General features: G+C 44.3%; 2 protein-coding genes across 2 annotated transcripts; one reads left to right on the top strand and one right to left on the bottom strand.

Annotated features, from left to right (window-relative positions):
* The first annotated feature begins 651 nt into the window (after nt 1-651).
* LOC148401605 (carboxy-terminal domain RNA polymerase II polypeptide A small phosphatase 1-like) lies at nt 652-7,295 on the top strand. Its single transcript, XM_088368666.1, has 7 exons — nt 652-1,388; nt 4,381-4,523; nt 4,601-4,702; nt 5,025-5,081; nt 5,671-5,763; nt 5,952-6,137; nt 6,280-7,295. The coding sequence occupies exons 1-7, from the start codon at nt 1,310-1,312 to the stop codon at nt 6,409-6,411; spliced, it is 792 nt and encodes a 263-aa protein (XP_088224792.1). The 5' UTR covers nt 652-1,309; the 3' UTR covers nt 6,412-7,295.
* Nucleotides 7,296-8,526: 1,231 nt separating this feature from the next.
* Nucleotides 8,527-18,170, bottom strand: obsl1a (obscurin like cytoskeletal adaptor 1a). Its single transcript, XM_088368665.1, has 25 exons — nt 17,938-18,170; nt 16,585-17,711; nt 16,251-16,520; nt 15,932-16,192; nt 15,512-15,814; nt 15,164-15,430; nt 14,796-15,071; nt 14,572-14,686; nt 14,320-14,480; nt 13,977-14,249; nt 13,636-13,911; nt 13,290-13,565; nt 12,936-13,211; nt 12,592-12,867; nt 12,233-12,502; nt 11,881-12,147; nt 11,537-11,806; nt 11,185-11,451; nt 10,835-11,101; nt 10,651-10,763; nt 10,415-10,568; nt 10,177-10,338; nt 9,702-9,806; nt 9,365-9,631; nt 8,527-9,285 (listed from the first exon to the last, which is right to left on the bottom strand). Exons 2-25 carry the CDS (start codon nt 17,675-17,677, stop codon nt 9,008-9,010), a joined length of 6,543 nt encoding a protein of 2,180 aa, XP_088224791.1. The 5' UTR covers nt 17,678-17,711; nt 17,938-18,170; the 3' UTR covers nt 8,527-9,007.
* Between the last annotated feature and the right edge of the window lie 945 nt (nt 18,171-19,115).

The following is a 19,115-nucleotide window of genomic DNA, read 5'->3' as shown; positions in this document are numbered from 1 at the left end:
TGGATTGTTTCACCTTACAAGTACAGTCTCTCCACTCGCAAATCAAGAACGGCTCACAAATTTGGAAGCACAGGTAGATGCCCTCATTATTAATAAGCTTCAGAAATTCTATAAATTCTTGTTTATGTTGATTATTTACAAACTGTAGGATTTTTCTCAGTCGATCAATCAGGCAGAAATTGGGAATCATACGTCATATTTTGGCAAATTTCAAGTCTTGCGATCGTGAAAAGACCTAAAAAATGGCTGCCCCTGACAATGCAAGTGAATTCCATGTGTTTTTTATATTTGTTGTTTTTTTAAGAATAATTTGATTTACGTCTAAATAGCATTTTGCGAAGAGCTGCACGTTTAGTAGAGCAGAAGGTTTTGACATCTTGGGTTTGTTTACCCTTCAAAGTAACTTTTGCAATACTTTTAGCATCATTTTAATTTAGATCCCGTTTTATATTTCTTAAATTACTTCATTTATTTACATCAGACCAGCCGGATTAAAAAATACGTCTCAAGCAAGTTCAACAGAGAAGAAGAAAAGTTTGTTTTCCTTTTGAAAAAAGTCGTCGCGTATGGAGCCTGAACTTTTTTGACGCTCCCTTGTTGAACCTAGGCAGTTTCAAGGGGACCCCAACTGGGGCGTTTCTGGACGACAACTCCCACGCAAAAAAAGCCAGTCTGTCCGCCCGTCCGGTCTGCATCCTTCGGATGTCACCGGGAATCCGCGATACGAGCAAAAAAATCAACTTTAGTATTCTTGCACGTTGTCGTCGAAGACTTTTAAATAACTTTACGCACGAAAACACCCAACCGATGTCAACGTGAGCTTTGTTATTGCTTGCATATTTTCCGGACATCCACGCAGAGAAAGACAAAACGTTACGCTTCGGAATATGCTTAATATGCAAGAAAATGGAACCGGAAAAGTTTTGAGAAAGTTCGCCGCGAGTTACTTTTAAGGGATCGTCAACAAAGTTGTGTAAGTCAGCAGAGGCCGCGACTCGCTGCGACATTCCCTCACTTTTACTGCGCCACTTTAAGTGGAATGGGACGCCTTGAAACCTCCATGTTTGGATCTTGAAACTGCGAGGGGCGCCCGAGCACCATATTGAATCAAAGTTGCCAACTTTGTGACAAATGTGCTGCAAGTTCGCAGTTTCCAAGCAGCGACACCAGCGGCCGGCTTGTAAGCGCGAAATGGAGGAGCTGTAGGCGGCGAGTGGCCAACCTCCGCTCGGCATTCGCTGGTCGTGAATGCAGCGCACAGTCGGGCGCACAAAACCTCAAGTTTGACGCGTGAGCACAGTCGGACGTTATGGACAACCCGTCCTCGGTCATCACGCAGGTCAGCCGGGATGAAGACGCAAATAAATCCGCGGACAGAGGGGACTCGGGTGAGTAGTTTTATTTATTTCGAAAATATTGCTTTAGAAAAGTTTACTTGCCGCACTAAAGATTGTTTCCATTCATTCACCAAACAAAACTTAACTTGTGAGTCTTTATTGTACGTGATTGTCGTAAAAGTATTTGATCAACGGAGAGCGTGAACGACTTGCAAGAAGTGAAAGTGTCACTTTGACGCATCTTTCTGCTTATGGCTGCAGGCCTTGAGTTTGTGCAGCGGAAGTGACGACAGGGGCGCCGCGATACGAGTCTCCCGAGTTCGGAGTAAACAAAAAGCGGAGAGAAGACAGCGACCGCAAAGATTTCTTGCGAACAGAAACAAACTAAAGGCGTGCTCCACGCCCTTTTGTTTATATTTGCTTTGTGTTAATGCTGTTGCAGAGACGCAGTCAGGCACATGCAAGAATCGCAGCGTTCGATTCTAAGGAGAGTGTTCAGAATGAAAGTGCAAACAGTTGCTGCGCCTCTTGAGCGGACAAAGTGCAGATTTGTTAAGCAATTATTTTTTTTCTCATTTTGTCAGCAGCAGGACTTGAATGCGTTCTACTGCTACAGATGAGTTGCCACCCACTTGTTCCCCTTATTTCTGTTCAAAAGTAGCTGTCAAATTTTAATAATCAAACGAAGGGGCAATTGTGCATTCTGATGGATTGAGTTTTATGGTTTCCACTAGGGCTGACTAATTATTGGAGTACAAATCGACATTGCAATGTAGTAGAATGCAATTTTCAAATCGCAAAGGACACAATTTTAGGGGGAAATAAAGAACTGATTTGTTTTGGTCATTGGTAGCCCCGCCCCCCGCCTTTCCGCATACGTATCTTGTTTGTTTGTTTATAGAATGTCTAAATATGTTCAGTAGTGCAAGTCCACATGTTTACATATTATTGTTTCACAGATTTGTTTGCCCTTTTTGTTAATTAACTCATTATTTGTTCAATTATGTCCAGCGCTTCCTTATTCGGTAAACATTTATGAAATTGTTTTCGTAACAGCTAAATGACTGCAAGTCATTTTTAAGAAAGGTGATTGAAGTAGTTAAACTTTAGTATTCAATTTCCATATGCCTGTATTTTATAGTAAATCGGATCTTGAATATTGCATGACAGATTAATTTGTTTGTTAAACAAATACATGCAAACTTAAGAGGACCTTGAAAAAAAATTGTATGTTTAATCACCATTGCAATATTAAGATAAAAAATCACTCGCAATTACCCAATTAACAATCATCCCCATCAATTTACTAACCCTAATAATCCAATAACTCAAATCATTTGAATCCCAACAAAATTCAAGGCCAAATCTCTGCCTCGAAGCGTTGCAGTGATCGTTTTTCCAAGCAGACTCGCGTCACTCCAGTATTGTTCCACTACTTGTAGGAATAAAGTGATGGGATGGTGGCGAGCCAGCAGGAAAATGCATAAAAAACAAGGTCCAAAGTTTAGGATCACTTCACAGTTAAGAGAAGTACAATGTGTCTTCTGTAGAGCAGATCGAACTAACGTATCACAACAGCACATCTGTGCTCGCCTGCACAAGGTATTGATGTTAGCTAATTTAATTTAGCTTTCCACCGCTAGTTAGTGTATATAATGCCCCTGCAAGGGGTCAAGGATCCACAGCTGCCCATACACTTTCAAATCACTTTAGTGTACAAATGTTGACAAAATAAATGTGATGGCCACGTCCATCCCTGAGCTGCCATGGACTCAAGGTACTCAAAATGTAGACTAGCTAACGATTAGCCAATTAACAGCCGCCCGTTAACCTGAGCTCACATTAGCAAAGTCTACATTCTCATTTGGTGACTCCCACATGATTCAAAATGTGTGAACGCACACTCCACAATTGGAAACAAGCACAGTGCAGCTCAGCTTCTGGTGAGTAAATATCATTGGGCAGCCTTGTGTTTATTTTCCAACTGGTATTGTTCTTGTCTGCAACCTCAATCTCAAAAATAGAAGACACACTATTGATTTATCACTCACCCTTAAAGAAATGACTTAAACTGCTGTTATTCGTTTTAGAATCTTTCAATCTGTCCCTGTTTACACAGAAGATAAGCAGTTAGGCCCACGCTAAAAACAAGTTTCACAGCCTCCATGTAAGTAAAATAGCGTGTCTAGTTCCCTAGTGAACAACTGATACCACAATCGGCTCTCTGTTCACTGTACACGCCATTCGATTGCAGAGAGTGTCAATGCAGGTTACTGAGTAATCAGGTGGCCTATCATTATGCGTTCCATGCCCGAGCATCAAGGCCAAATCACTACTTTTGTGTGTTTGCGGGGGCGGCGGGTGCGGGCAGCAGTAAACGATTGAAAGTGTCAAGCAAGTTAAAAAAAAAAAAAAGTATCCCTGATTAATTATTTTGTTGTTGTATGTTTGTTATGCTACCACTGAAGGCAGCACACAGGAAACATAAAGCACCAATAATGAAATCATATTGTGGATAAAAACTTAAACAGCAGAATAATAAATGACAAAAGGAGTAACGTCACAAAATGTAGAAAATACGTTTCCTCTCTAGCTTATAATTGCCTCCAACGAAAAGTACAAATTGTGCAGAGATATTAATTGGCCTGAGGTATTTTTAAAAAAAGTTGTGTGTAAAGAAGTAACAGCTTGAACTACTTTGGGGCTACTTCAAGCTGTGCTCGAACAAGCCGCTTCCTGCGTCAATACCCGCCTGCTTCCTCTTCCTGTTTTGTCCGCTGGTACAGAGGCCAGCAGAGGGTCAGATGGCGCTTGAATGCTAAAGCAGAGGCGGAGGGAATGAAAGCCTTTAGTTTGTTACTAACACCCTCACGTCCAGCTCAACAGACAGTGGCCATGTTTGGGGCTGAGGGTGTTTGGGCTCAGAATAATGTGAGGAAAAGTGATCAGGAACCTCCAAACTTCTGGAGAGGTTTTTGTTCTCCCGTGATTTGTGATTTGAGTCATCGGGCTTGGGCATTGAGCACCTTCGCTTCCTGTGCAGGTTCCACGCCCTCCACCAAGAAGCCCCGAAGCGGTGGCTTATTTTCAATCTTCTCCTGCTGCCTCTGCCGAGACCAGCCGGAGCCCCCATCGGTTAACAACAACGCACCCCTGCTAGTAGAGGAGAACGGTACCGTCTCCAAGGTGAGTCCCAGGTCCTCCTTCTTCCTTTCGGTCCGGAACCCCGAAAAGACTCGTGAGACGAGTTGTGGCCGTTACAGATCCAGGTGAAACCACTGCTGCCGCCTGCCAAGTCCAAAGACGCCGGAAAAGTCTGCGTGGTTATTGACTTGGATGAGACGCTCGTTCACAGCTCGTTTAAGGTATGAGGGGTTGACCGACGAGAAGGTTAGATAAGGTAGATTTAGATGTTTGTAGCCGCATACAAACATTAGCTATTAGCTGCTCGCTTATACGTCAGTTTTGGCTAGCAGCTTGCCAAAATTGAGGTGTGCACAGATTACTATAAAGCACTCGACTATCTCAGCAAAACTATCATTTTGGTGAAATTATTCCAATATAAAAATGTGCTTTGGCTCAATTAAAGGTGATGGCGCACTGGACTAACATAAATAGCCGTCTTTAAATAAACGCCAGTTGACCTGTTGACATCCTCCTCTGATGTTTTCTACTTTCTTCATACAGCCTGTGAACAATGCCGATTTCATCATTCCTGTGGAAATAGATGGAACTGTACACCAGGTAAACCCCCCCACACCCTGTTCCACTATTCTTATTCAAATTGTTGAGTGCACAATGTCCTGCTTGCCGGCTGCGATCTGGAGGACGGAAAACATGGTAATGGCCCGGGCCCGATTCAAGTAATCCAGGATAGGTTTTTCTCTGACAAACACAGCCTATTCCGGATGACTTGGTTCAGGAACGTGGCCCTCAGACAACCACGCCACAGAGGTGGAAAAAAAAACACGGAGGAATGAGTCCCAGTTCTTGCGTGTGTTTGTGAATTACACGTTTATATTTAGCTTCATGTGCATGTCCAGCTCAGCAGAATGATCGCATACATCAGGTGTGTCCAACTTCCAAAGGTTGCATACATAAAATAGGAGGCAAATAGTACGATGCAGGTCAATGACATCATCAGTCCAGTCAATATTTAATTTTACCATATGCCCCTGGCTGTTAGAACAAATAATGGCGGGCCGCAAATAGCCCCCGAGCCGTATTTTGGACACCATTGATGTAGGTGATTTTACAAAAATGTTGCGATTGTAAGATTGCTGAACATAATTTTGAAACTCCATCCTGGTTAAACTATGGCCATGGTTTCCAGGTGTATGTCCTGAAGCGGCCTCATGTAGATGAGTTCCTGAAAAGGATGGGAGAAATGTTTGAGTGCGTCCTCTTCACTGCCAGTTTAGCCAAGGTGAGGTGTCCGTTCGTTTCTGTTGCTTTACCGTTTGGGTGTAGCCACGCCCACCACATACCACCTGCACTGCCTGATCTGTTACCCCTACCCTGAAAAAAAGTCGAAAAAAGATTCACTTTTCTGCAGAGCCAAGCAGCTGAACAGGACATGTTGAAAATAAAAATTTAATTTAATGTGTCACTTAGTATGCCGACCCCGTCTCTGACCTCCTGGACAAGTGGGGAGCCTTCCGCTGCCGCCTCTTTCGGGAGTCTTGCGTCTTCCACAGAGGAAATTATGTTAAGGATCTCAGTCGCCTTGGCCGGGACCTTAACAAGGTCATCATCGTGGACAACTCTCCTGCCTCTTACATCTTCCATCCTGACAACGCAGTGAGTAATTCTGCTTGGAGTGCCGTTCTCTCGCTCTCTCCCTGGTTTCGTCGTACGGCAAATGTGAATTCGTCTTTTGCTGTTAAACAAAATCATTCTTGGTGGCGCCTCATTTATTGACAATTTGTTTGCCCGCTCGCAGGTGCCGGTGGCTTCGTGGTTCGACGACATGTCTGACACCGAGCTGCGGGACCTCATTCCCTTCTTTGAGAAGCTAAGCAAAGTGGATAACGTCTATGCTGTCCTTAAGCACCAAGGAGGGGCCACAAGCTAACGCAATTTGGACAGAACGCCATGAAAATCTCATGTGCCTCCACGCACACACACACACATACGCAAACACACACTAGGAGACTGCAGCTTCCACTGCCTACCCGGACTTTTGCGAACCTACCCCAAGTGAGCATTGTTGATGCTGCCCCCACTGGTCACCCAGAAAACTGCTCCACACGAACGTGCCCTTTCCTCACCTCAGGAAGTGGTGAGCGCATGACAACAGATGAGCAAACGCTTAAGGACTTCTTTCCTCTTTCTCTGGACTCCTGAGATGTCACTTTTTACCGAACATTAGCCGGCTTCCCCGAAGGTGACTTTTTTTAAACTTTGCATTCTTTTAGCCCACTGCCACAAAGACAGACAAACCATCCACGGCCCTCGGAGGCATCCGCTACGTGGGTGTAGATTTCCACATCACGTCACCCAGGTCGCAGTTGCTGTAAATTGACTTATGTTTGACAGGCTCGCTTTCATCTTTTCAAAAGTGAAACTTGAACTCTTTGGTGCAGCATTGGAAGTGCAGAACGTGACCTTGTGACTTGTTTTTTTAAATTCCAAAACGGTACACATAGGCTGGAAACAATCTCACGCAGGGTGGTAAAAAGCTTGTTATCGTCTATTTTTAAAGCAACGAAAAATGTCTCGGTCTATCTGATGTTGTCGAGATCCGTCAGCGCAGCTACAAATATATCGCCGTTGTCTCATTGGTCAGCGGGAATCCCAAGTACTTTGTTTCAGGGTGGTGGTGAAAGAGACCAACCAGGTGCCACTTGAGATGTCAGGTGAGCTTATAGTTGCTTTGTAGCATCCGACACGCCCTTTGGACTGTTTTTATCCCCCAAGCCCGTTTTTTTTTTTTTTTTTTTTTTGCAAAAGACAAAATCACACAGATGCAAATGAATGACTGCGGATTGCAGAGATGACAATTAAACCTATCATTGAGCTTTGACAGTATTTTTGTGTGCTTTTGAAGATCCCGTCAATCACACTACTTTTTTTTTTTTCTTTCAACAAAACAAAATTCTAATTCCTTTTGTTGAGGGGGTCCTCTGATGCATTTCCTTATCCCATTATTTTGGCTGTGGTCAATTCGACTTAACCTTTTCAGTGGTTTTGAACATGGAGCCAAATTTGGCTAAGAAACACCAGCAAGTTACTAAAACGAATCGTACTGTTGTAACATAACAGTAAAATGTTAATTTGGTGGGGTTTTTTTTGTTTTTTTTAATTTATAGGGCTTTGCCGTTCAAACTTAAAGTGTCACTACAGGGCCGCAACGTTCAGTAGATATGTTTTGCACAACAAGGAAGCAAACAAATGTCCTTAATATATGGAAACATCCATGTGACTGTACTCATGATTTAATAGATGTAATCTAATTTTTGACCTGTTTTATCATGCCATGTTATACATAAAACTCTATGTAACATTGCCTTAAGTTGTTCCCATAAACGCTAAATGAACAATGTTGGCTGTCGTCTTAAGTTTTGCGTCTAAGGCAAGTGAGGGCTGACGTACTCCAAAAGAAAGAAATGCAGATGGGATTGGAGAGTTAATAATAGTTTACTCATCTGCCAGGACAGGTTTGAATTTCAGCTCAGGCCATCTTGTGTAGAGTTTATTATTAACACTGAGGAAGGATTTTGATAAGTCCAATGCAATATTACATCGATAAAGCTCTGCAAGTGATTTTAATGATGATTTCTCCAACGTTCCCAGGAGGAAACCGCAATGTGATGTCATTGCTGAGCTATTTTTAGAAATTGCCACAAGATTCTTGTGCTGTTACCTGGTGCTTGTGGGAAGTGGAAATATGTTGGTGACGCTCATTCTAAATGATCCATAAGTGTGAAGTGGGAATGTAAATGGTTGTTATGTGCCCCGTGATTACCTGGTGAGTACTATTTATTGGGTCGAGCTGACTAATTCCGAGGCTCAACTCTGACTTTTGACCCTATTGACGTATAGTAAAGTGATGGATGGATAGATTGTCAAAACGGAGGTGGCAGAAGTCAAGTAATTTTGCAAATTCTACAATTTGGGACTTTCGTGGCTAAAACGTATGAGTCTACTATTGGTGAAACTCATCTTGAACTAGATGTTTGCACAAGTCTTTCCTGTTAATGTTTGTTTATTATTATTATTTTACATGACAGTGTTCCATTTGTACCAGTATGCCACATTCTTTTACAGAGTGACGATCGTGACCACCTGCTGAATCAAGTAGCCTATCATGGATGGAGGTTCATTTGGATTTGGAAATATTGGGGAAAAAGAGAAAGGCAACCTGTGAGGCTTGCACCCCCAAGGAAAAGACATGCAACTCCGACATAAAATTTCATCCATCACTATAAAACCACAAAGACAGGTAAGCTGTGTGTACTTGACAATGAGCTCGCGGAAACAGCTAGCTAGCTAGCTTGTTGGTAGCTTTTTGATGGGTATGGGTCTTTCATTAAAAAGACCAATTAATAGACAATACAGAGATTGTTTTGGCAAGCTGAGTGCAAAGTAGCAAATGTGCGAATATGGGTTGTTTAACCCAAGTAATGCCTTCATCCAACTTGCTTGAGCATTTCCAAAGTTTCATATCATTAGCATTCCTTCACACTTAGAACAGCGCTGCTCTTTGCTTTGCCAACATTGAACTTCACCACACCACTCATGTCCACATTGGTGTGCTTCAGTGTGAGTTTATGCACGGTGCCATGGCTCTCCAGGCGGACTGAGGGTCCAGGCTGAACGTTCTCACCGTTCAACGTCCAAACTGGAGGTCGGCTGATAGCTACAGAGAGCTTGCACTGGAAAACCGCTGGTTCATTCTCGTGTACCTCCACATCTTCTAGCTCTTGCACCATCTTAAGCTCTTGGGCTGCGTGTTAGGAATACATTGTTTGTTAATACCAACCAAAACATCTGAGCTAAATGTGAGGTTGGATTAATGTTCTTACCTTCCACCATGAGTTTGGCTTCGGAGATATGCTCCCCGACCTCAATACTATATGTGCCCTCGTCCTCAACTGCCACCTGCTGGATCACGAGTTTATGGTAGCAACCATCAACCAGGATATCCATTCGATCAGAGGGGACGAGCCTCTCCTCGCCCCGGTACCAGGTCGCTCTACTGCGGGATGAGGACACGGTGCATTCCAGGATGACACGGTGATTCTCCAGTGCTGTCCTGTCCCGCAATGGCTTGACTATGGACACTGGGAGTTCTGAAGCGAGATGAAACATTTTTAAGATATTGGGCATCTAAATCACGGAGGACTATCCCAGGAATTGTACCTTCCACTTCTAGGTAAGCCGTTGATTCAACGTCTTTGCTAACAAATCTTATTTCTCCAGCATCCTCAGCTTTGACATTGCACATCAGCAAGAAGTGTTTGGTCCCTGAAAGAAAATGTAACATTTCATTGTCTCTCATGTCAAGTGGTTGATATATTTGACTTTTGTGGGTGCCAGATTCTTACGCAACGCATCAGTCATGATTGCTCAAAGCCACAGAGAGACTTTAAATCACAGTGCTTGTTACCGGGAGATTCTACCAGTCAGTCACAGTCTGGAAGTTGAGTCAAGTGTGGTTGTCAGCCGGGATAGGCAACCCTGGCCTGACTAGTGTGTTCATTGGTAGTTTTATTCTCGTCCTTTGATACAGTGGTGATCAGTTTTTCACCATATGTCAACTGGGATATAAATTGAACGGGTCAAACGACAGGAAGGCAAAATTATCATTTTCATAGATTGTGTATGGCAAAATAACCTTCCGTGCGAGTCTTGATGGTGCTGGTGGGACGGATCTTGTGGCCATCCTTATACCATTCGCCGCTCACATCGCCCAGGGAAACCTCACACATGAATACTGCGTTCTGATCCTCCTGGATGCAAAGATCCTCCAGGTCCTGCAGAATTGTCAGCTCATGCTCTAAGAGTGAATCCGAGAAAAACATTATAGCGAATCTCCAGTTTACAAAGTACAATTTTTGTCTTTTCAGACTGACCATAGACCTCCAGAGAACAAGAAGTGCTGCTTTCCCCCACATCACAGGTGTAGGTGCCAGAATCCACCAAAGAGCACTGCAGGATTTGACAGAACTTCTTTCGCCCCATAGAATATATCCTAATGTTCTTGCCTGGCTTCAGTTCGGTTCCATTCTGATTCATTGTTGAAGATAGACAAAGGTATTTCTTATTGTTTCTCCATTTTAAAGTTAATTCTGTATGACGATAATTTTACCTTGAACCATCTGACTTCAACGTTTTGTCGAGAGAATTCGCACTCCAAAGTGACAGGGAATTCTTCTTCCACACGGACATCAACCAAATCTTTTAGGGTGGTAACTGGAGTCTCTGTAAATGTTATCAGTTGTAATCAGTCATATTGAAAACAGTATAACCCCCCAAAAAAATCCTCACGTTACCTTTGACTGTGAGCCTGGATGTGGTGCGTACCCCTTCGGCTGAGAAGGCAATCGTGCATGTGTCCTCCAGTGTGAGATTGGAAAGGGTGAGGCCATGCACTCGCCCGTTGGTGCTCACCCGAAACTGATTGTTTGGCTTCACCCGAATGCCATCCTTCTGCCAATTGCCCTCCACGTCAGCGTGGGACAACTCCACCTCAAAAGATGCTGTCTCACGTTCGAAGATTTCCTGGTCAGTCAGGCCTTTACGGATTGATATTTTGCGGGCTAAATAGGATGAGAAGGTATGATTTTTTTCAAAAGTCTTAAAATACTCCCGGATGCTGTCAGAATATCGCCTGAGCACTTACGTTCTACATTTAGCTTGACCTGGCTCCTGTCGTGCAGAGTTTCGCAACGGTAGGTTCCGCGGTCTGATAGATTTAAACTGTGAATGGTCAGACTACGTTTGCATCCATTCTGGTTGAGTGAATATCGAGGCCCGGCCTGGATGACCACCCCCTGTCTCATCCATTGCACTTCACCCGTCTCCAGGCTAATCTCTGTCTCCAGGGTGGCATCACAAAACTCTTCAGCCATGACAGCCTCCATTTTCTTTGTAAACATGACCTGAGCCTCTGAACATGAAGGATAACATAATATTGCAACATAAATTAGATTTTCTGGGTCAAAAAGTAGTGAAGTTTTGCTTCCAATTCCTACCTTGGACTCTGAGGCTTGCTTTGCTTATTGCACCTTCAGCTTCAGCTGTGATTTTAGAACAGTCCAACATTTGGCACTTTCTCATCACTAAGGTGTGGCACAAACCATTCTGTGTGATCTGGACACGGTCACTTGGACTGATCACCTCATTGTCCATGAACCAAACCAAATGCACGTCGTCGGGTGAAACCACACACTTAAAGGTAGCGTCCTCTCCTTCCAGCACGGTGATGTTTTGAAGCTCAGTGAGGAACTCAACCACCCGAGGCACTGAAGTGACGCAAGGATGTGTATGAATCATTCATTAAATTTAAAGAAGGATGAAAACCCCGAGGGATACTTACTCTTTACTGTAAGGGTCGCAACGGTGCGGTCATCTTTGGACTCGCAGGCGTACTCTCCAGAATCCTCCCTAGTCAAACGATGTATGGTCAAACTACGTTCCACTCCATCCGCCCGAATGGTGAACCTCCTGTTCGGAACCACTTCCACACCATTCTTAAACCACTGCACATCTGCTTTGGGCTTGCACACTTGACAGCGGAGGGTCACCATTCCGTCAGCATGGGCCACAGTGTCTTGCATCGGCCTTGTAAACTTTATCCTCATTCCTGGAACGATCAGATCATATTTTTTCATTCTTATGCTGGGATTCAACATTACGTATCAGATGTCACAACGAAAAATGCTTTCTACCTTTTACCAGTAGGCTGAATCGTATTTGGTCAGTGTTGACATCACAGGTATACTCGCCGGCATCCGAGCGCCTCAAAGGCGCGATGGTGAGGTCACGCTGATGACCTTCCATGAGTGCCTGGAAGCGCTCACCTTCAATGGGTGTCCAGTCTTTGAGCCAGCGCACTAGAGCATTCTCCTTGGACACAAAGCTAGTCAAGGTCACACTCTCTCCCTCGTAACCCGTCACAACAATGTCATCTTCCTTCTTCAAGAATGTCACCGGAGGCTCTTTAAGAATACCAGAAAGAAATAGCTTGTAAGTTACAGTAGTACTCCGTCTTGTATATCCTGAGTGGTACTTGAGGGGATAGCTGTACCTTGAATCCTAACAATACTGATCATCTTGTCGTCTACCGCATCACATGTGTATTTTCCGGATTCCGAAGCTTGAACATTGGAAATAATGATTTTCCTCAAAGTCCCGTAGCATTCTATTTGCGTGCGTGAGTCATTGACAAGGAGCTTGTCGTTGCAGTACCACTGTACGGGAGCATTTGGGCGAGACACCTCACAAGCCAGGATTAGTTCATCACCTGCTGTCAACTCCTGGAAGTCACCATCTTTAGAATTGCCCACAATGGTCACTGGAGGTTCTGCGGCAGAAAATGACTTTAAAGTTTGGTTTTCGAAATGGGATTTGCTTCAGTACAGTAAAGACTACCTTGCACTGTAACCTGGAAGCTGATGTTATCATCTTCAGCCTCTAGAAAGTATTCTCCAGAGTCCTCAAGTTCAGCGTTGAGAATGACAAGTGAGCGAAATGCGCCTTCCTCTTCCTCGCAAAATCTGCCGTCACACTCGATACGACAGCCGTCTTTGTACCATTTGGTTTTGGCATTACTTCTGGAGAGCTCGCACTCGAGCACAATGTCATCGGAAATTAGCACCTTGAGGTTTGTGTCAATCTCAGACTTCCTTAAGATATTCACTGGCGGCTCTGAGGGGAATCACACGTAAAACAAAATATACGTTTTATTACAAAACAGTAACGAATACTGCTGGTTAGTTTCCTTACCTAAAATTTTAACCTCAAAGTCAAGTCTGTCATCTTCAGCGTCACAACTATATGTGCCAGAATCCGCTGGAGAAGGCGAGAGTATTTCAAGGCGACGAAGTAAACCATTCTCTGTGATGCTCACGCAATTTTTTTTCTCAATTTCTTGGCCATTTAGCAGCCACTTGACTTCCGCATTGAGACGAGATGCCTTGACCTCCAGTACGATTGCCTTCCCTGCAAAACTCTCCAGCTTCTTCGGTGTGTCTTTAGGCCGGGAAAGTACCACTGGTGGCTCTAAATGAATGACAAAGCGATATTACTTCATATTTTTATCTTCAGGTAAAAGCTCTTCCTTACTTCCTACCTGTAATAGTCACCATGAATGCAACAGAGTCATGTTCGGTTTCACATACATACTCTCCTGCGTCCTTCACAGAGGCTACAGGGATCACCAGGCGACGTTTTACCCCTTCCACTTCCAGTATGAGGTTTGGACCCTCCTCTACCTCCAGACTGTCTTTGTACCATATGACATGAGCGTCCGAATGTGAGATTTCACAACTGAGCTGGAGCTTGGTGGAAGCCAATTGGGTGATTTTTATCTCGGACTCAGTGGGGGAAATAATTCGTACGGAAGGCTCTGAAAATATGAAGATCATATTTTCACATTGTGTTTAGTATTTTGGAGTCAAAGCTCAGTTTTACCTGTGATAGTCAATTGAAAGAATACAGAGTCCCCATTTGTCTCGCAGATGTATTCTCCCGCATCTTCCACCGTGCTGTGGAGAATGGTTAACCGTCTGTAGGGACCCTCTTTTGTCAGCTGGATATTGCCCCCCTCCTTCACCTCTTCACCGTTCTTGAACCATTGCACCTTCCCGGCAGAGCGAGACAACTCGCATTGCATGTGAACGTCCTCCGAAATGTGACTTTCCATCGAGACATCATCTTTGGGGTCCACAATCATCACTGGGGGTTCTGCAGAGGAATTACAGGAATTAGTTTGAAAAATAACTTTCTTTCACTGTCACTATACTTTTCAACCCACCTCTAATGTTGACAGAAAACTCCATCTTGTTGTTTTCCGCTTGGCAGACGTAGCTACCCGCATCAGAGCTTTGGGCAGAGCGGATAATCAACCTTCTCAGGGTTCCCTCTGCTTGCAGAGTGATGTTGTCATTGGGTTCAATTTCACAACCATCTTTAGTCCTGCAACGGACGATACAGATTTCTGAATAAAATCCGAAACAACCAATTTGGTTAAGCAGCAAAAGGCGCAGCAGATGAAAGAACTTCTTACCATATAACTTGAGCATCCTCTCTAGAGACATGGCAGAGTAGCACCACAGGGTCAAGCTCCATGCTGCTTTTATGAAGGTCTTCCTTGGGGGCTGGAATGAACTCCACTGGAGGACCTGAAACAATGGTGGAAAGACTTTTTACTGATTCTCTGGAAACTGTATCTTACAGGGCCAGAATTGCTTTTATGTTTATCAGGAGAGAGTTAATGCTCTGACACTTTACCTGCAACGTCAACGGAGAATGTGATGGCATCCCCCGATGTCTGGCATGTATAAACTCCAGTGTGATGTTTCTCAGCTGATTGAATTACAATTCTCCTCATGTTCCCATCTGATTGGATGTTGAGGACGTCGCTCACCCGCAGCTCCTCACCGTCTTTGAGCCAACATACCTTTGCCGAAGGGTGGGACACTTCGCAGTAGAGCACTATGACGTCACCCGTTTCCACCTTCTTGGTGCTATCAGATTCTAGCAAAGGGCTGAATTTCACAACGGCGGCTGCAAAGGCACAATGAGGATTCGTAGTCAATATTATGACCTAATCTCATGGTCACTTTGATAAACAACAAACAAGAGACTGCTTCACCCACGTTTAACCTTGAGAACTGCCGAATTCCGCACCCCGTTGGCGATAAAGGTTATCTCTGCCTCGTCTTCTGCACCGAGAGTTTCACGGATAACCAATGTATGCTCCGTGTTGGACTGCTTTAGTGAGTATCGTCCACCGTTTTGCAGTTGAGCACTATTCAAAAACCAGTTCCCAACCACCGAGGCCGACAACACGATAGAAAAGACGGCATCCTCTCCTTCTGTGACCTCCAGGTCTCGAAGGTGACTGCAAATCTTTATTCCTGGAACTAAGTAAAGCCAGAGACAACACTATTAAGTTCCAGATTTGTCAGTGGCTGTATTTTTTTTCTCCACAGTGTACAGCTTACCCATATGGACAACTTTTGGAAATTCAACATGGCCACTGCGGCCATATTTGTTGATGCAGCAGACTCTGAAGCGGTAGTCCCCCTCGTGTGGTACACTGTCGCCGCAGATCTCCGTTGAGGTGGCGTTCTCGGAGGTAAAGCATTTCTGCCACTCTTGCGATCCCACTTCCTGTCTTTCCACCACAAAGATGGCGCGAGTAGTCTGGTTGTAGGGTGCGGGAACCCAGGAGAGCAGGGCACCATTCGGGCTGTCTAGATCCATCTTGACGTCGAGCGGACAGATTGGTGGACAGTGTCTTGTGGCTTTAAGGAAAAGAGATTTTTTTTTAATTGCCTACAAAAAATAGTCAGGTTAGACGAGTTTATAACCTTCTCACATAAAAACGTAACCGGAAACAAAACCCGAAAATTATAACATACCTCTAACTTTAAGACGTGATGAGGTCTTTGATCTTCCGGTCACAAAAGTCACCACCCCTGAGTCTTGGTGAGCCACGTTGACAAAGACCAGAACGTGTGTTTTCCCAAAAGACTTGAGGATAGTCTGATGTGTCTCATGCAGCTTGAGCCCGTTCTTGAACCAATGGATCTCCATGTCGTCATCCTCAACTTCCACACAGAATGCAGCGTTCTCACCCTCCAACACCTCCACCTTCCGTGGAAGTTTCCGCACGATTTTACCTGAGAGAGTCACCGTTATTGTAAATGTTCACCTTCAAGATGACCCAATGGCGAATACCTTTGACCGACAACTCGGCTATGCTCTTTGCCCCATCTGGCATCTCGCACAGATAAACTCCATCATCGTCCATTTCCACATCTTGGATGGTGAGTCTTCGCCTGGTGCCTTGTTGCTCGATCCCATATTTGCTGCATGCCATCAACTTTTGATCCTCACGGTACCATGTGGCCGGGATTGAGTCATCGGGAACCTCGCATTCCAGAACGGCAACGTTCCATTCCTTTGCCTCCACATCTTTTAATGGATGCTTAAATCGCACATGGGTTCCTGGAGAGTAAAGAGAGGACCATGATTTGGTGTAAAGTACGGCAGCCGATAAAGTCACTCTTACCTTTGACTGTCAGATGAACTGCACTGAGAGTGTTTCCCAGAGCATTGGATGCCACACATGCGTACAGTCCCGTGTCCTGAATTTTACAGTACAGAACCTTCAAGGTGTAATAACCCTCCCTGTCCTCAAATATAAGATGCCGTCTTCCCGCCTGGAGGGGTACACCGTCCTTCTTCCAGATGATCTCCGGCTTTGGCTTCCCTGTGACGAAGCAGCGGAACTTTGCGTGTTTGCCCTCTGCCACGACAAACTTCTTGACCTTGGATGGACTGACCGACGACTCCTCCCTGAGCCTTGTCAAACTGAGTTTGTCCAACCATTGGCTGGACTTTCTGCTATCCTCTTGCTCTGGAACAGGTTCAACAAGGAGCATGGCACCAGCCAGGGCCTCACCTTTGCAGTTCACGGCCTTACAGGTGTAGACGCCCTTGTCGGGCATGCGTGTTCTGTAAATCTTGAGTTGGGACCAGCCTCCATCTTGAAGGCTTATGCAGAAGTGAGCGCTCTCAAAGATGTCATTGAGTTTCTTGCCGTCTTTCTCCCATTGTACCTCCGGTAAAGGGGTGCCCCAGACCTTGCAGGAGAAGGCGGCGTCCTCTCCTCTGTCCACTCGTAACGATAGGGGCTTGATGAGGAACCTGGGTTTGTCATCGGATATGAAGTCAAGGTCCTGGTCGAACTTGTGCTCTTCCCCATGGTCGCCATTCTCTTTCCGGTGGTCACCGTTGTGCAATGTGCCGGTTCCATTTATCTGCCCGTGTTCCTCGACACCGTTAACTTCCACTTGCTGCTCATTCCCTTCCACTTTGAGGGTAGCTGCAGCATAGGTTTCCCCGACATTGTTTTTAGCTTTGCAGATGTATTGGCCAGCATCCTTCTCGCTCACCCCACTGATGCTCAACAAGTAGAACTTGCCCTCCTCTGAGAGCTTGTACCGTCCTTCAGTGACGATCTGGACGTTTTTGCGTTCCCAGATCACGTCAGGACGAGGGTCTCCCCCGATTTGGCACCTGAGAGTGGCGTCAGCCCCGCATTGTACCACCACAGGCCGTGGGTAGCCTAAAACACGAGGGGCGCCCCCAAAGATGTCCATGGTGTCGGTCTTTTGTTGTTGAATTGAAATTGGTCTAAAGGAACACAAATGAAACTTGTTTCTACGTCTATCCGTTTAATAATTCTTCCATTTCGAGTCGGTGCTGCGACTTAGAAAAGTCTAAAAAAAAAAGGCACTCGTGAGCAGACCACGGACAGCCCGTGGTGCTTCAAGTTCAGAATGATAAGTGTCCACGTGCCAGGAAAATTGTGACTTAAGAATGTTGTTAAATTCATCGTTGGAGATCAAGCTTGACTTACCTTTTTTGAGAAGTTTCCTGTAAATGCCGGCAACCCGCCCCCTCCCTTCTCAGGCTGGGGACATTTTGTCTCGTTTCAATGATCGATTCCCTTGCGGTGAGAGTTTTTCGGGTTTTCTGCTTTTCATACGGATAGTAAGTCAGCTGTCTTTCGGTGTCCCTACGCTTTGGCGAGTAAAATAATCAGAGTGTGCGTCAGACATCGACATTGTCCGGCATCCTGGGAGAGAGAGGTGCATTTTGGAGGAAGGGCGCAGATGGTGTCAGGACTTTTGCAGCTGCTCCCACTAGGCTGTAACCCCCCACTCCCAAAACTAAAAATATCCTCCGCTTCCATGACAGATAATGTTAGGCCCTCCGCTATCACTAAAGATAGCGAGGAGGCCGAGATAGAAACGCGTTCCCTGACTTCAACCTCACACGAGGAGGCGGCACAACACTGCTGCTTGCTGGTGCTTTGGGGTTTTGTTTTTGCATGAAGACAATCTAATTGACTTTGAGACAAGTACAGTCGGCAAAAACTTCATTAAGTACACCTGCCATTGAATTGGAGCAAAAAAAGCTGTTTATAAAAGTAACTTGACAAAGGCAATGCTTGCTTTGAATAGTTCAAGTGATAGATGTATGACAATGTTCGTTTTATATACTTTTGTTACTTTGGGCTGTGATGAGTCATACAATAATGAAGAAATGGTTGGATTATTGAAGTGAATGGAAGAACTTGCAATTTCCCCATGTTTTCTCATAATTAATAATGAATGAATGAATGAATGAATGAACTTTATTTATTTTTTAACAATATAAAAAAATAGAAAAATAATTTACATCCGAAAGTAAGACAAGAAGAAATTAAAATAATAATAAAATAATGACAATAATAATAATAATAATAATATGGTGATGATAATAATAATAATAATATAATAATAGTAATAATACTAATGATAATGATAATAATAGTAATGATAATAATATGGTGGTGATGCTAATAATAATAATAATTTGGTGATACTAATAATTATATATGTTGTATTCAGTCATTTAAATGATGAGTTAGTGCTGGTCGTATCGTCATTATCTATTTGTGGCAGGAATTGGCCACTCACAGAACGCAGATAATTCATTCAGTGATCAGCAACGCTTTATGAAGGTCACTGACGTTCTCCTCCATGTGCTCAT

This window comes from Syngnathus floridae, chromosome 2, assembly GCF_059516105.1.
Source record: "Syngnathus floridae isolate MCC-2025c chromosome 2, RoL_Sflo_1.0, whole genome shotgun sequence".
Classification (NCBI taxonomy): domain Eukaryota; kingdom Metazoa; phylum Chordata; class Actinopteri; order Syngnathiformes; family Syngnathidae; genus Syngnathus; species Syngnathus floridae.
Note: the sequence above shows the minus strand (reverse complement) of the source record. Positions and strands in the feature narration are given on the sequence as shown.

Coding starts and splice junctions, on each gene's coding strand:
- LOC148401605 (XM_088368666.1), top strand. CDS start 1,310: ATGGACAACCCGTCCTCGGTCATCACGCAGGTCAGCCGGGATGAAGAC. Junction 4,524..4,600: donor AGAACGGTACCGTCTCCAAG/GTGAGTCCCAGG, acceptor TGGCCGTTACAG/ATCCAGGTGAAACCACTGCT. Junction 5,082..5,670: donor TAGATGGAACTGTACACCAG/GTAAACCCCCCC, acceptor CATGGTTTCCAG/GTGTATGTCCTGAAGCGGCC.
- obsl1a (XM_088368665.1), bottom strand. CDS start 17,677: ATGGACATCTTTGGGGGCGCCCCTCGTGTTTTAGGCTACCCACGGCCT. Junction 16,521..16,584: donor AGTTCATCTGACAGTCAAAG/GTAAGAGTGACT, acceptor TTTACTCTCCAG/GAACCCATGTGCGATTTAAG. Junction 13,566..13,635: donor ATTCATGGTGACTATTACAG/GTAGGAAGTAAG, acceptor TCATTCATTTAG/AGCCACCAGTGGTACTTTCC.